This window comes from Psammomys obesus, unplaced genomic scaffold, assembly GCF_907164565.1.
Source record: "Psammomys obesus unplaced genomic scaffold, mPsaObe1.curated_primary_1811, whole genome shotgun sequence".
Classification (NCBI taxonomy): domain Eukaryota; kingdom Metazoa; phylum Chordata; class Mammalia; order Rodentia; family Muridae; genus Psammomys; species Psammomys obesus.
In genome coordinates, this window is record NW_026587759.1 from 2,716,591 (window position 1) to 2,733,741 (window position 17,151).

General features: G+C 38.8%; 1 protein-coding gene across 3 annotated transcripts in view; it reads left to right on the top strand.

Annotated features, from left to right (window-relative positions):
- Fam172a (family with sequence similarity 172 member A) overlaps window positions 1–17,151 on the top strand; it is a 440,570-nt gene that overhangs the window by 25,481 nt on the left and 397,938 nt on the right. For 2 of the 3 annotated variants that reach the window (XM_055604043.1, XM_055604046.1), the window contains exon 2: window positions 6,209–6,332. The exons of the other annotated variant lie outside the window; for it this stretch is intronic. In XM_055604043.1, the coding sequence (XP_055460018.1) occupies window positions 6,227–6,332 (106 nt within the window). In that variant the 5' untranslated portion in view covers window positions 6,209–6,226. The remainder of the gene's footprint in view (window positions 1–6,208; window positions 6,333–17,151) is intronic. 3 annotated transcript variants of the gene reach the window in all.

The following is a 17,151-nucleotide window of genomic DNA, read 5'->3' on the forward strand; positions in this document are numbered from 1 at the left end:
CTTTCTTTCTTTCTTTCTTTCTTTCTTTCTTTCTTTCTTTCTTTCTTTCTTTCTTTCTTTTTTTTCTCAAATATAGTCTTAATATGTATCCCAGGTTGGCCTTGAATTAATGATCCTCCTTTGTCAGTTTTCCATGTCTTAGGACTGTGCACACGTGCCACCCCACTGAGCTTTGTTTCTGATTTTATGTGGATTATCTGTGTTTCTGAAGGGATTTGTAGCTTGTAAAATGATTCTATTATTTCATGGTCATTCACTTATCTAATAGAAGGTGGAACAGAAATTCAAAGCTTAGATTTCTCATCTGAATTTATTGTATCAGATAAGGAAAGTGAAAATTTATTTTAGATGACTTTGAATTAGATGTTTGTATTTAGACCTAAACTTTTATCTGGTCATAATTGCGTTCTTGTAGAAACTGCCATTTTTTTGTGTAGCAAGGGCCAGTATCACCCCGTGTCTCCTGTGTCTGTTCCAGCCTGATGCCATCGTTGTTCAGCCTGTCCATCAGTGCCCATATAAATGCCATCCATGCTCATGTCACGCCCTCCCCACCAAATATACATATAATTTTGGAATCAGCTGCTGACTTGCGTTAGTTTGAGCCATCCTTTCCTAGGTGCCTCATTACTGTTTTAATTGTAATTATTTTAGGTCTTTAGGTCTTCATACATTGCCAGTACTTAGTGAACTGACTTAGTCAACTCTCATTTACAAGTCAGCTGTTTTGTACTTGATTTGCAGAGCCTCGCTTATTGAGTATAGATTCTTTGTGGCTACACTCAGTTCAGGCCAGCCCCAGGGTTCTGGGAGCACTAACTCAATTTTACTTGTTCTTGGCCATATGTTGTATGTTCATCCATGTATTCAGGATGTGAGGGTAATATCATCTATATCTAGTTTGTATTTTATACCTGATTAAGACCAAACAAGCATGAAAAAATAGGTCTTTCAGTATATTTCTGCACATTTTATATGTGCTCACACCATATTTCAAGCAAACGGGGCAAATAAATATTCTACTCTTTTGTGTTTTGAAATGCTGACTGGATAGAGATTACACATGACAAGTTGTTTGTAGCTTTATTCTATGCAGCGGATTTTCTTTTGGAATCATAGAAAGGAAAAAGATATGATAATTGCTTTGTGTAGTTCACAGAATGAAACTGCAAACTGAGATGTTTTGAATCTACTTTGTACTGTAATCATTTTTTAGGAAACCACATTTAAAAGCAGTGATTATCACGAAGTACACAACATGTCAACTGTGTCCCAGTTCACATCGGTGAGAACCTTCTAGCACTCTATTCCATATGACCTAACCTCCATCAAATAATACCAAATAAAGTGCGTCAAGAGCTCATATTGATATATGTCAAATGCACAAAGCGCCTTGCTGGCTGCATTTTCCGTGGCCATACAGATTACAACTGAATTTTTATTAGGAAAACTAAATTGGGAATTTATAATGTGCCTGATTTCGCTTCACCAGCTGTGCGACAGCCATGGAAAATAACTCAAGAAGGTAAAGTCTGAAACAGGACACAAGACCAACAGATAGATTACTTTAATTCTTGCTTACTTGATTTGGCTGCTACTGTGAGGGTTAGGTTCACATGTGAAAGTTAATAATCCTCTAGTTTATATGTCATCATCACAGTAAAGTGCTCTGTGAATTTTTAGGTTGTTTCATATAAAATAAGGAATAATGATTGTTGATTGCCGTTTAATCATGAGAATCATAAAAGTGAATCTTTAAAATGTGAACTTACAGTCTGGACAGGTGGCTTGGTGTTACGAGCACTTGCTACTCTTTCAGAGGACCTGGAACTCCAGTTTCAGGGGACCCATGCATCTTCTATATCCCCAGGCTTCTGAATGTACATGAAGCACCTACTCAGGCACATAGATACATAAATAAATATATGTGATATTCACATCAAAGCATATTCATTATTAATACAGATATGGTGAAATAATTATATACGTTGTTCTGTTTAGGAATCAGATAATTTGGGGCTAATGAAAAATCACTTAGTGGTTGTGCTGGATAATTTGATGTCAGCTTGACACAAGCTAGAGTCATCTAAGAGGAGGGAACCCAATCAAGAAATGTCTTCATAAGGTCTTGCTGGAAGCAAGCCTGTAAGGCATTTTCTTTTTTTTTAAACTTTTATTTATTTATTTTTTTATTAATTACACTTTATTCACTTTGTATCCGCCCATAAGCCCCTCCCTCGTCTCCTCCCGATCTTACCCTCCCTCCCACTTCTTCACATATGCCCCTCCCCAAGTCCACTGATAGGGGAGGTCCTCCTCTCCTTCCTTCTGATCTTAGTCTATCAGATCACATCAGGGATGGCTGCATTGCCATCTTCTGTGGTCTGGTAAGGCTGCCCCCCCCCCTCAGGGGGAGGTGATCAAAGAGCAGGCCAATCAGTTCATGTCAGAGGCAGTCCCTCTTCCCATTACTATGGAACCCATTTGGACAGTGAACTGCCATGGGCTACATCTGTGCAGGGGTTCTAGGTTATCTCCATGCTTGGTACTTGGTTGGAGTATGAGTCTCTGGGAAGACCCCTGTGTTCAAATTTCTGGTTCTGTTGCTCTCCTTGTGGAGTTCCTGTCCTCTCCAGATCTTTCTTAATTAGTGATTGATGTGGGAGTGCGCCTTAGTTATTGTTCTATTGGAGCTATAACAAAGGCAACTCCTGAAGAAGGAATTTAATTGGGGGCTTGCCTACATTTTGGGGGGGGGGTTGTGCATGATCATTGTGCAGGAATCAGATAGGCACAGTACCCAGCAGTAGCTGAGAGCTTTACATCCTGCCTTGAAACCTCAAAGTCTGCCGCTAGTGATACACCTTCTCCAACAAGCCCACGCCTCCTAACCCTAGGCCAGCAGTTTCACTAGGTGAGCACCAGGTATTCAAATATTGGAGCCTATGGGGCCATTCTCAGTGAAACCACCACAGAGCTCCCAGCCCGTTGTGGGTGAGGCCACTCCTGGGCTGCTGGTCCTGGGTTCTATAAGAAAGCAGACCGGGTAAGCCATGAGGAGCAAACCAGTAAGCAGCACCCTTCCATGACCCCTAAAATAACTCCTGCCTCTAGATTCCTGCCCTGACTTTCTTTGATGTTGAACAGTGATGTGGATTCCTAAGCCAAATAAACCCTTTCCTCCCCAACTTGCTTTTGGTCATGGTGTTTCATCACAGCAATAGAAACCCTAATTAAGGCAGTGGTTTATAGTTAGAAGAAAGTCTGGATTGCCAGAGGGATGGATCGTGTGCAGGCTGCAAGTAGCTCTCTTTAGATAGTCAATATAGTTGTAGAGGTGTTAGGAAAGGGCACCCTTTAGGACCTCGCATTAAAAGCATTTCTCTTTAATTTCTGCTGTAGAATTGTGTTTAATGAGGGGTTGCTGGTGACGCATGCACATAGACTAGGGGATTTGTCTGATCTGATTAATTCTTGAATGTGAAAATATCCCTTACAAATATCACTTTGATATAATAGTAGCTGTCAGTCTAGATCTACAATATTCTGTTATGATCGCTTTCAGTTTGATTTCACCTAATAAGTAAGCCCTATAGAGACAATGACCATTTCTGCTGTATTCATCTTTACAGAATGTTACCTTGTCTGTAGGGTAGGATTTTTTTGTCGAGGAATATTTACACATGTAATTTATATTGAATTTATATAATTTTGAGTTACCCATTATAGGAAAACAACAGCTATTTTCATACTAAGTGAAAATTGTTTGGTTTTGTTAACTAGCTTCCAGTCATTGGGGCCAAATGCCTGAGATGATATAATTTATTTTGGGGGATTTAGTCTAGGTTCAATTGTTTCCATTGGTTTTGGACTCGTGGTAAGACTGAGGGAGCATTATGATGGAGAGTACAAGGTTACTCACTTTATGATGGCCTAGAAGCAAAGACAGAGATGAGTCCAGGCTCCTAATAGCTCTTTGAAGTTCACACCCCCAGTGATCTAACTTCCTTCTGCTGCTCCCTCTTCAAGGCTCTTCCACATGCCAGTAGTGCCCAGTAGTGCAGCTGGACCTTTAGTATTAATGTATTATCTTTAGGGGACACTTCAGATGTAAACTGTAAACTGTTATCTTTATTATAGTTATTCTTTTAAGAGATTTCATTACATTGATTACACTGATACTGTTAGTTAGAACAATAATTGGCTATAAACATCTATAATGCTTAATTTTCAGCAAGTAGTACTTGAGGTATTAACCACATTTTATAGATGGGAAAAATGAAAATTTTAGATGTCAAGTAGCCTGTTTATAGCCACAGAGCTATTATTATTTGGGAAGATAGGTTCATTTGTAACAGTTAAAAAGTATAAGCTAATATATGTTGAACAATTAATTATAGAGCAGGCATTGTACTAAATAGTTCATATTTAATTTTATTATGAGGGAAGTATGATTGTCATTTCCATTGTACAAATACCGAAACAATACAGGCTCCTTCAAATTTATGGAGGAACCAGATGTCCTTTTTCTTATGTCACCTGTAGTAGAGTTGAGGTGTGAGCACTACTGGTTTTGGCAATTTACGCAGTCACAGGTTTGGAACATTTAATTTCATTATTAGGCCTTAAAATTGTTTACCCACTTACTAAATAGGTATGTCATGAATTATTTCTGCTATATACATTGACTGTAGGTATGCCTTTGGGTTTTTTAATTTTAATTTTGAGACCAGAATATAATTGCAAAATTTCTCCCTTGCCTTTCTCTTTTCCAAACCTTCCCAGATACTGCTCTTGTTCTATTTCAAATTTGTGGTTTCTTTTTTTATTAATTATTATTGCATGTATGTATATGCACACATATTTCTAACTATAACCTGCTCAGTCTATATAGTGTTAGTTGTATGTATGTTTTCAGGGCTGACCATTTGGTATTGGATAACCAATTGGTGTGTTCTTCTTTGGGGGAGACAATTTTTTTCACTGTCAGCATTTCTTAGTTGCCTGCTTTGTATAGGGTTGAGGCCTCATGGGCTTTGCTTGTCCACATTAGCATGATATTTGATAGCTTTAAATGTACTTAAGAATGGGAACTGAAATTTGCATACAAGTAACAACTCAGTTGGATTTCTGAATCATAGGATATTCAGTTTTGCTTTATTATTGTTATCAGTGTAGGTTTTCTTCCTGTTGTTTACTTTCAGTTTTTGAGATGGAATCTTGTTTTGAAGCATAGGCTAGCCTCAAACTTGTAATTCACCTTTCTCAGTGTAATTGCTAGCGATTATGGCCATGCACTACCATGCCTGGCTTTGATGTATTTTTTTTATGTATGGTCTGAATTAAAGTATTTACATAGTATGTGCTGCAGCTTTTTCTTTTAAACTTTAAGATAAGTTGTTTTCATTCTTGCTCATGGGCAACCTGTGAAAGGCCAACGATAGTTTTAATGCCTTTGGTCAGAGTGGAGTTGAATTAGATTTTAATAAATCATAATTTTATAGTATATTATTTACTGGAGTGCTATTTATAGAGCATAGCTTTCATACAGTGAAGTGATCAGAGTTTTTTTTTTTAAACTTCTGATAGTTTTCCTTAAAGTTACATTTTTAATTAAACTTTAGGCCATTTGTATTAAAAGTTACATTTTTAATTAAACTTTAGGCCTCATATATTTATGTATTTTCCCCTGTAGGGGAACTATCTGCATGTTAGAGGAGGAGAGCATTCTGACCTTCTAAATGATATATGTGTACAGCTATCTTAATTCCTATACTTTCAAAATTACCTCAAGATTTCAAGAATGACATGATTATAACTGAGTAAAAGGGATCTGGAGGTCCAGGCTAGCCTAGACTACATAGACAAAATATGTCTTAAATATATACACATGCATATAAAGATGCAAACACCATAGGCAGATAAGGAGCTAAGTTCAGTTGAAGATGCTTATCTAAAGATTTGAGTTACTGTGTTTGGTGATGTTTATGCTATAACAACAACAGAAACTTGTAAGCTGTAAACTTAACCAGATGACACATAAATGCTATCATCTGAAGCAGTCAGTAAAAATGTTTGTGGTGTGGGCATCCACAGAATAGAGTGGCAAATCAAGTAGAAGTTTTTCTGTTCCTCTTGCAGGAGCTTGGAAGCTCTCAGATAGGTAGGCTTTGGGTAGAGCTTAATGTATTGCTTTCATTCATTCTAGACTGTCTTCTGAAGATCGATGTCTATTTCCTTGATCTCTTTACTTTTTTTGCCAATTTGGATAAACATGGCACAAATCCAGCAGGGAGGTCCAGATGAAAGAGAAAAAACTACTGCATTGAAAGGTACATACTTAAATTACTTTTTGAGGACAGTTTCACTGTGTACAGTGAAAGTATAGAACTATTTAGATCTTCTTTGTTCATTTCAGTTGTCAAGTAAGAACATTGGTGCCTAGACTATTTACCAATATTTATATTCTCACAGTAGCCATTATAGTGCCTGAAATGACTCAGACTCAGGTTCACAGATGTAAGACTTCTACATCCTCTTTTTGATCAAGGTCATCATTTAATGGTAAAACAAATATTTGTAAGATTTTTAAATCAAGATCAGCATCTTTACCATATTTTCCTGAGTGGAGTGTCACGTAACATGGCTTTTCCTGTATTCTGCTATTGTGTTAACTGGAACTTGGGGATATTTTGTACAAGCGCCTCTACATTAATACCACTTAGATACTGTAGGAGAATTCTGAGTTCTAGACTTTGTGTGTTTCGGTTCTGCTATTTAATATAATTTTATCTCTGGAGGAAATATTACCATGCTTTCAACTGGATAACAAAAAATGCATCAATAATTTGTACTTCTATTGTTAGGCTTAAAACTTGAGATATCTCCCACAGCCTATGCTACAGTTCTGAAGGTGTTGGAGCCTTTAGGAAGCAGGGATGTTCTGGTGGAAGTAGGTTACTAAGGAGGGGTCTTACTGGGCTGTAACCATTCCCACTTTTAGTGTGCTCTCTCAGCTCCCTGCTCTTTTGCTGTGTGAGTAGCCTACTCATTGAGGACTGAGCCTTTCCTCTGTGCCTTCCCCACTGTGATGGGCTGAAATGTCCTAAAACTGTGAGACAAAAGACACCATTCTTCCTGAGGTGTTTTTTGTCAGGTATTTTGGTCATAGCAATGAGTACAGCTACCTTGACTTTCCTGTTTTTTACTAAGACAGTCTTAGGCATTTGTGGAATAAGGCAGCACGTTTTCTAGCTCAATTTATATCATCTTGATCTTTCCTTTAGAAGTGATGTTCATAGAGGGCCTCTGAAAAACCCTACCTAGCAGTGTATCAAAGCAGATACAAAGACTCATAACCAAACCTTGGGCAGAGTGTGGGGAATCATATGAAAGAAGGGGGAGTTAGTAAGACCTGGAGAGGACAGGAGCGCCACAAGGACCAAATCTGTCTGGGCACAGGGGTCTTTTCTAAGACTGATTCTCCAACTAAGGACCAGTCACGGATATAACCTAGAACCCTTGCTCAGACATAACCCATGGCAGCTTAGCATCCAAGTGGGTTACCCTAGTAAGGAGAACAGGGACTGTCTCTGACATGAACTCATTGGTGGGATCTTTGACCTTACCCACTGCTGAGGGAGGAGCAGCCTACCTAGGCTCCAGAGGAGGACATTGCAGCCAGTCCTGAAGAGACCTGATAAACTAGGGTCAGGTGGAAGGGGAGGAGGACCTCCCCTATCAGTGGACTTAGAGAGGGGCTGGGAGAAGACGAGGGAAGGAGGGTGTGGGATTGGTAGGGAATGAGGGAGGGGGCTTTTGCTGGGATACAAAGTAAATAAACTGTAATTAATAAAAAAAGAAAGGCTTAGTAGAAAATAAAGTTTTTTAGATAAGTTAAAAAAAAAAGGAAGTGATGTTCAGAGGAATAGTGGAACTAGTGCTTACCTGTATAACCAAAATGACAAAGGCAATTGTTGGCTTTGAGTTTTCAGACAGGCTCCTCACAGCCAGAAAGAGGGTCATGGTTTGGATTAGGTTGGTAACAAGGGTCTAATGAAGAATAAACACACTGATGTTTTGAAGTAAGTGATCATAGTCTGCTGACATATGTGGACATAAAATCGTTAGTATAGAAATAATATGTAATGTTGTAGTCTTAATTGAGATTACCTGTTTGCGAGACCTTTTCTAGGGAAAGACTGGGTGGCCCAAGGCCAATCCCGTTTCCTTCCTTCCCTGTGGGGTGTTCTCGGGACTCCCAGTCTCTGGTGTTTTTTGTGCCCACTGTTCAGCCTGGGAAGGTGATCAGGACACGCAGGCATGTGGCTCTGGTCTGGTGACCTAGTGCCTGTGCGACCTGGGATCTCTTCCAGGATCTGGCTGGGTGACCTAAGTGTGGACCCAACTGATTCCCACGCCGTGGGGGTTTCCTCTCACCTGGGAAACAGGATCGCTGTTGTTTTAGGGCTCAGAGTTCAGTCTCCTGCTCGCTGTATGGAAAATGTTGTCCTGCTCCTCAGACTCAGTGTTCTCCTGGCACAGCCATCCCCCCAACTTGTCCTCAAGTCTTATAATTAGAAGTGAGTAGGGGTCTGGAGATATAGCTCAGTGGTTAAGAGCACTGGCTGCTCTTCCAAAAGACCCAGGTTCAATTCTAAGCACCCACATGACAGCTTTGAACTGTCTGTAACTGCAATTCCAGTGGCTTCAACTCCCTCACAGAGACATACATGCAGGACAAACACCAGTGCACATTAAATAAAAATAAATGATTTTTAAAAATAATTAAACAGAAGCAAGTAAGGTTCTAGCAATAGGAAGTGAAGGATAGTTGGTGCTGAAGACTTCGGTGCGCTCTCTCTGCATACTGACTCTAATTAGAATGTCTGTTAGCTATATATGGAGTTTTGTACTTTAACTCAAAGATGCCTCCTTTTGGTGGCAGTAATTTTTCTTTTGCTTTCTTTTTAAAATCTCTCTCTCTGTGTTAAGCTTGGTTTATCATCAACATCCTTAGAATTTTAATATTGTTCATATCTGGGCACACTGGTAATTTATAAGAACTTTTTTCTTTTTAAGATAGATCTCAGGCTGTCAGACTTGCTATATAGCTAAGGATATCCTTGATACCACACTCAATCTTATATGAAAGGATGAGAAGTAATGAAGAATGACCTGTCATCCCTACCTCTCTCTTCCAAGTGCTAGTATTAGAGGTTGTGTGTACCATCAGGCCCAGTTAGGGTGGCTATTGGTTTATTTTTTAGACTCATCCTACTAAATTGCCCAGGGTTGATTTGAACTCAGTATGTACTCCTGGATGGCCTAGAACTTGACAGTGATCTTCCTGCCTCTGCCTGTTGACTACTGGGATTATAGGTTTTATACCATCACCCCTGGCAAAGAACTTCCTTTTTAGTTAGTAATGAAATTATATAATTTGAATTTTTCAAGAAAGCAAACAAAAAGCAATTTTCCATTAACAGATTCTAAATAATTAAAAGAAGAATTGTATTGAAGTTTTCTATTGTACTGGTAGGTCAGCGCCTCAAAGGCTCATGCTGTTCAAGACCCAACTGAATTAGGAAATAAACAAGGAAATGTATCATAAAGTATATTCTAGAGCAAACTTAGAAGCCTGGGACCATCTGTATCCCAACAAATAGAAGGCAATTATTTTAATTGCTTCCCTACTGGCCATGCAATATAAACAGGATATGGTGATCACTTACTTGTTCAATGTAGGATTTTAAACTTACATGGCAAGAATGTACGTTTGAAGATAGTGTAATTTTTGATGAATGGAAGGTACTTGAGAACATGAAGTTCCTTGAGAATTTTATAATGTATACAACAAAATATCATATACACCATCCCAATTTCCCCTTCAAATGCCTATGTGCTCTTTCCTCAAACTCTCCTTCCTAACTGCCTCTCTTCATTTTTACTTTGTTTTATTTTTGACAACCCACTAAATCCAATTAATGGGTGTTGGACCAACCAACCAACCATTGCAGCTCGGAAAACCGAATAACCACACCCTAAAAGAATGGTTCTCTCTTTGTAATTGCTGTCAACTACCAGTAGCTTCTCAGTGAGGGGTGGGGCCTGGGGATCATTTCCATCTATTCAGGAAGTTTTGCTGTGTTGGTCTTATGTAGGTCTTGTACATGTCAACACAACTGGTGTGAGTTCGTGAGTATGATGACCATGTGATAGTATTTCACAGCACCCCTTTCAGTCTTGCAGCTCTTACATCTTTCTGTTTATTCTTCTCAGATGTTCTTAGAGCTTTAGTGGGAGGTGGGTCGTTGTGGAAGGTACTCTGGATAACTATAAATGTTTGAAAAAACTCAACAGAGTCTATGATAAAAAGGGACAGAGAACTCTCAAGATATGGCAGAATATTCTGGAAGGAAAGTTTAACTTAGGATCAGTGACATGGTTTAGTATGTAGAAGCAGCTTTCTGTCAAGCCTTGTGGCATGACTTCAACTCCTGGTCCCACGTGGTAGAGGCAGAGAAGCTGAAAGCTGGCCTCTGACCTACACACATACCTTGTAGCATCTGTTGTCCACCATGCAGGTATGCATGGGTACACACGTATTGACACATACACATACAGTAAAAATGTGGTGTGTGTATACAAGCTTAGCATAATTCACTATAATGATGATAATGAAGATGGTAAGGATAGGGATTGCTATCCTTAAAGGAAGGCTTGCATATGAAACAGGTTGTTATTGCTTAGGGTTTGACAGTGAAGACAGCTTTGTAGTGAATTCTTCACTTAAAAGATTACCTTTTCCTTTTGCCAATTTTACAGGATAACAGTTTGTCTACCATTCTAGTATTTGTCAAGCTCATTTCTACTTGACTTCTGGAGAGATGTTCTGAAACTGGTTCTCTTTATTTCTAAGAATCAATTTTGGTTTACTCATCCTCTATTCTAACTCCCAGAATGCCTATATTTTGTTGTGATGCCTTTTGGACATTTGTGAACTTGGTGCTAATTTATTATCATTAATTGTAATAGCCTTGAATATAATTTACTAAAATTATCTCTGCTATTCCCAGCCTTATTAATGAAGGCTTCGAGTAAGAAATTTTTGTCTGCCACTAAAATTTATTATATATATTTATATTTGTTTTAAATTCTAATATTATTATATCACTTCGGTCTTTTCCAGTTTTTCCTTCTTACTGCTCCCAAGTACCCCTCCTGTGAACTATCAAATTCATGACCTATTTTTTAATTAAGTTTTTATTTTTCATATTAATTATAGTTTATTCACTTTGTATCCTAACTGTAGCCCCCTCCCACTTCCCACCCTCTCTCCCTCATCTCCTCCTGTGCCCCTCTCCAAGTGCACTGATAGGGGAGGTCCTCCTCCCCTTCCATCTAACTCTAGCTTATCAGGTCTCATCAGAACTGGCTGCATTGTCCTCCTCTGAGGCCTGGCAAGGCTGCTCCCCCATTAGGGGGAGGTGGTCAAAGAGCTAGGGTTCATGCCAGAGACAGTCTTTGTTCCCCTTACTAGGGTACCCACTTGGATACTCAGCTGCCATGGGCTACATCTGAGCAGGGGTTCTAGGTTATGTCCATGAATGGTCCTTGGTTGGAGTACCAGTCTCAGAAAAGACACCTGTGCCCAGATATTTTGGATCTGTTGCTCTCCTTGTAGAGCTCCTGTCCTCTCTAGGGCTTTCTATCTCCCCCTTCATTCCTGAGATTCCCTGCACTCTGCCCAAGGTTTGGTTATGAGTCTCAGCATCTGCTTTGATACACTGCTAGGGAGAGTCAGAGGCCCTCTGTGATAGGCTCCTGTCCTGTTTCCTATTTTCTCCTTCTTCCAATGTCCTTCCAGTTTGCCTTTCAGAGTGAGAATTGATCCTCTTACCCAGGGTCCTCCTTGTAGCTCAGCTTCTTTAGGTGTACAGATTTCTGTAGGTTTATCCTATATTATATGTCTAGTATCCACTTATAAGTGAGTATATACCCTGTGTGTCTTTCTGCTTGTGGGATACCTCACTCAGGATAATCTTTTCTAGTTCCCACCATTTGCCTGTAGATTTCATGATTTCCTTGTTTTTAATTGCTGAGTAGTATTCCATTGTGTAAATGTACCACAATTTCTGTATCCATTCCTCCATTGAGGGACATCTGGGTTGTTACCAGGTTCTGGCTATTACAAATAAAGCTGCTACAAACATGGTTGAACAAATGTCCTTGTTGTGTACTTGAGCATATTTTGGATATATGCCTAGGAATGGTATAGATGGATCTTGAGGAAGCACTATGCCTAATTGTCTGAGAAAGTGCCAGATTGATTTCCAAAGTGGTTGTACAAGTTTACATTCCCACCAGCAGTGGAGAAGGGTTCCCAATTCTCCACATCCTCTCCAGCATGTATTGTCACTTGAGTTTTTGATCTTAGCCATTCTGATGGTTGTAAGGTGAAATCTCAGGGTCGTTTTCATTTGCATTTCCCTGATGGCTAAGGACGCTGAACAATTCTTTACGTGTTTCTCTGCGATTCTATATTCCTCTACAAAGAATTCTCTGTACCCCAGTTTTTATTTGGATTACTTGATTTGTTACTTTTTAACTTCTTTAGTTCTTTATATATTCTGGATTATTAGCCCTCTCTCAGATACAGGGTTGTTAAAGATCTTTTCCCAGTCTGTAGGATGTCGTTTTGTTCTGAGGACAGTGTTCTTTGCTTTACAGAAGGTTTTCAGTTTCATGAGGTCCCATTTATTGATTGTTGATCTTAGAGCCTGTGTTGTTGGTGTTCTGTTCAGGAAGTTGTCCCCTGTGCCAATGAGTTCTAGGCTCTTCCCTCCTTTTTCTTCTAACCAATTGAGTGTGTCTGGTTTTATGTTAAGGTCTATGATCCACTTGTTATTTAGTTTCCTGCAGGGTGATAAATATAGATCTATTTGCATTTTCTACATGTAGACATCCAGTTAGACCAGCACCATTTGTTGAAGATGCTGTCTTTTTTCCATTGTATGGTTTTGGCTTCTTTCCATGACCTATTTTTTAAATTGTTCTTTCTCTCTCTCTCTCTCTCCCTCCCTCCTTCCCTCCTAAATACTTAAATATGTAATGTTATTTGTGTGCATGTGATTTTAGGTCTGCTCACTTACGATGATATATCTACTGTACATTCTTGCACCCACTACTTGGGGGTCATTGCAGAAGGGGCAGTAAGATTGTAAGAGCCACAGGAAGTATGCTATGAAATTGTGTTTCCTAGAAATGTCAGAAAGGCTAATCCATGAGGACCCAGTAACATGGCTGTCTAACCAAGACCCAGATAAAAAGGTCACCAGAGGATGTGTTGACCAAGAAGGAGGAAAGATCCTAGGGCCCCAAACCCTAGACAAGAACTGTGGGTAAGCAGGGAATTCTGAGAGTGGAAGAAATGGTCATTTTCAGGGAAGGGCCCCGAGGTGGTTATCCAAACAGCTGTTTCTAATGTGAGGCTGCATCTTGTGGATATGAGGCAAGCAGATTTTGCTAATTTGGGTTTATAGTGTTCCCCAAAGCTCATGTGTCAAAGGCTTGGCCTCCAGCTTTGCATTATTAGAAAATGGAAACATCAGTAAGAGGCAGATAAGAGGAAGGTTTTAGTCACTGTGATGTGTTTTAAGAAGGAAACAGAAAGATAGGGTCTCCTTTTGGTTCCTGCATACCATGAGGAAAACAGCTTTATCTGATTTATGTTCTTTCTGTACAATACTGTGCCTCCTTCTCCCAATGCAATGGCCAACACTCTCAACTGAAATATTCCAATGTGATCTCAGATAACCTTTTTTTCTTTTTTTAAGCTATTCAGGTATTTTGTTATCTCATCAGAAACCTAAGTACTGTAGCATCTTACCTTGTGTGTGTGTGATCTGACTTAGCTGTCTGTGTCTTCATGAGTAGAAACAGTGCAGTTAATCACCTGTTGGAAGTGGATAAGAAACATTCTGGAATTGACTTAAAATGTGAAGGTCACACTTCAGGAATTATCCTGAATGATTTCATGTTAAGCCAACCTTGTATTCCTGTGATAAGCCCTGTTTGGTCATTCTTTTTACACACTGCAGATTCTGTTTTCTTAATCTTTATTGCTGATTTTATAACCTCTTCATAAAGTTGGCATCTGTTTTTGACTTGACAATATCAACTTCTTAAAATGGACTAGGAAGTGCTGCTGTTCTTTGTCAAAATAATTTCTTTTCTTAACTGTCAGGTGTAAATAATCAGTGAAAATGTTTTGGGATATTTTTTTGTGGAGTATTTTGAAGTTTTAATGTGTTTATTGAGTAGATATAGAACAATTTGTGATATCTTTAGTTAGTTTTGTCAGATTGGATTGTTTAATAAAGACAATTTTTCATTTTTACCATAGTTGTTGAATTTATTGGCTTAACATTCATAACATATGTCCCCTGGAAGCAATAGTTTTCTTTTTTTTCTCCTTCTGATACTCTGGTTAGTGGTTGATAGTATTAATAATGATATATACTTATGCATAATATATTTATTTATTTTATAAGCTTTAGGTTTTAACTGAATTTTCTTTTTTTTCCTTTCTTTTTTTAATGTTTCTGCGATTGTTTCACATTTCTCATTTAAATTTAGTTTTGTTTCATGTTTCTTCAAATGTTTAGGTAATGACTTTACTTTTCTATTTGTTGTGAAGACACTGTAACTCAACAACTTATAGAAGAAAACATTTAATTTAGTAGTCATGGTTGCAGAGAATTTGGCTCTAAGACCATCATCACAGGGAGCACAGCAGCTGGCAGGTCTGATGCTGAAGCTTGGGAGCTTATAGCCATATCTGGAAGTAGGAGGCAGAGGATTAATTGGGAGTGGTGTTGAGTTTTGAAGCTTTAAAGCCCTCCCCTCGGTGACACAGCTTTTCTAACAAGGCCATATCTTTTAAGCCTTCCCAAATAGTTCCACCAATTCCAGACCAAATATTCAAACATGCTAGCTTGTGGGGGCCATTCTTGTTCAAACCACCACCATATTTAAACTTTCTGATTCACATAGACATGTGGCCATATTACAATGCAGAATGTACTTAGCCCAACTGTAAGAGTCAATATAGTCCTTCAGTCTCAATACACTTTAAAAGTCCAAAGTCTCTTCTGAGATATAAGGTAGTCTCTTAATTATAGCCCCATGTAAAATAAAAATCAAAAATCAAATTACATAATTCTACCATACAATAGTATAGAATATAGATTATCATTCCAAAAGAAAGAATAGGAACATAATTGAAAATGCTGGACCAAAACAAGACCAAAACCCAGCAAATGGATTTAAATCCTGTGATTTCTAGTCTCATTTCAAGGGGCTTAGTTGGCTAGGCCCTTCCAACTTTGCTGACTGCAACATGTTTCTCTCTCTTGGACTGGTTCCATACCCTGTGTGAAGATCTGCCTGGCGTATATCCCACAGCTTCCGTACCTCCAACATCCTGTGATCTTCATTATCATCCAGGCTCAATTTTGACTGCTCTGTACCATGGCCTTTCAGAGACTATAGGCATGGACTCCTTAGCCACAAGCCTGGCCTCAGCAGCTTTCCTTAGCTGCAGGGGATTCCACAACCCTTTATTCCTGTATCCTCGTAACACTAAAGCCACAGAGTCTGTGTTGTGAACTTTGGCTGCATGCCTTGCCCTCTCCCTGAACCATAATTGCTTAACTTCTCCTGTAGATGCCTTTTTCTCATTGGTTTTATTTGGAAAACTGGCCAAGCCAAAGGACGCTTTCCTCCCACCACGTGCCATTCTGATTGTAGTTGCTTTTGAGGAACAGAGAATCCTTTAGGTCTTTTCCTTTTATAAATTACAGGGTTAGCTGGGTGGGGTTATACCTTGAGGGTACCCCTTCCTTCCCTTTAGCATCAGCCTTTCTTTGTTTCCATCAGCACAGGCCTTGGCTCTTAGTTACATAGCCTGGTGCTCTGTTATGCCTTAAACTATGGTTTGTATTTCTTCTTGCCCTGCTTGCTCTTTCTCATTGTAGACCTGCATTGGAGCAATTACTAATGATTATACAATTGAGTTGATATTAGGCTGTGTCAAAGTTAGGGTTATTATTGCTGTGAAGAGACACAATGACCACAGCAACTCTTATAAAGGAAAACATTTAATTGGGGTTGGCTTACAATTTCAGAGGTTTAGTCTATTAAGTCATGGTGGGGACCATGACAATGCATAGGAAGATATGGTGCTGGAGATGTAACTCAGAGTTCTACATTTGGATCTGCATGCCACAGGAAGGAGAGTCACTGGACTGAAACCTCAAAGTCTATGCTCAGTGATATACTTTCTTCAATAAGGCCACACCTACTCCAACAAGGCCATGTATCCTATCCTTTCAAATAATGCTACTCTCTATGACCCTATAGGAGCCATTTTTCAAATTACTACAGAGTGTCTTAAAATCAGCTCTTAAGAAAAGTAGTTAAAAGCCTCTTAGTTTAGCCTCAGATGGATTCTTAGGATAAAGACAAGATATCATAAGAATGATGTCTAACCCAGTTGCTAATGTTGTTCCCCTCTGAGAACTCTTGAGCTGGGCTTCCATAGTCTACATTGTTCTTGCATTATGGTTTTCCAAGCTTCTACTAGAATGGCCCCTTAAGCCATTTTCTTTGTCCAAAGTCCCAAAGTCTTCCAGATTCATTCAAAAATAAACTCATCACAGTCAGATCTGACAAAGTAACAGACCACTTCTTGGTACCTACACTTCTATCTTAGTTACTTTTCTTTTTGAAGGAATTAAATTTTTGAGAATATAATTTATTTATATTACTCTTTTCTAATTCTTCCTTCAAAACTCTGCCACATACTTTTTCCTGCTCTTCTTTAGATTCATGACCTTTTTTTCACTAATTGTTATTGCATGCATATATCTGTGTGTATATCTATATGTATGTATATATATGTGTGTGTGTGTATTACTAAATCTAACCTGTTCGGTTCATATAATGTATGTATGATTTCAAGGCTTACCATTTGGCACTTGGTTATGTTTTTATTGCTGAGGCAAAACATCCTGACCAATGCAGCTTATAGAAGAAAAATTTTAAATTGAGGCTCATAGTTTCATGGGATTAGAGTCCATAAATATT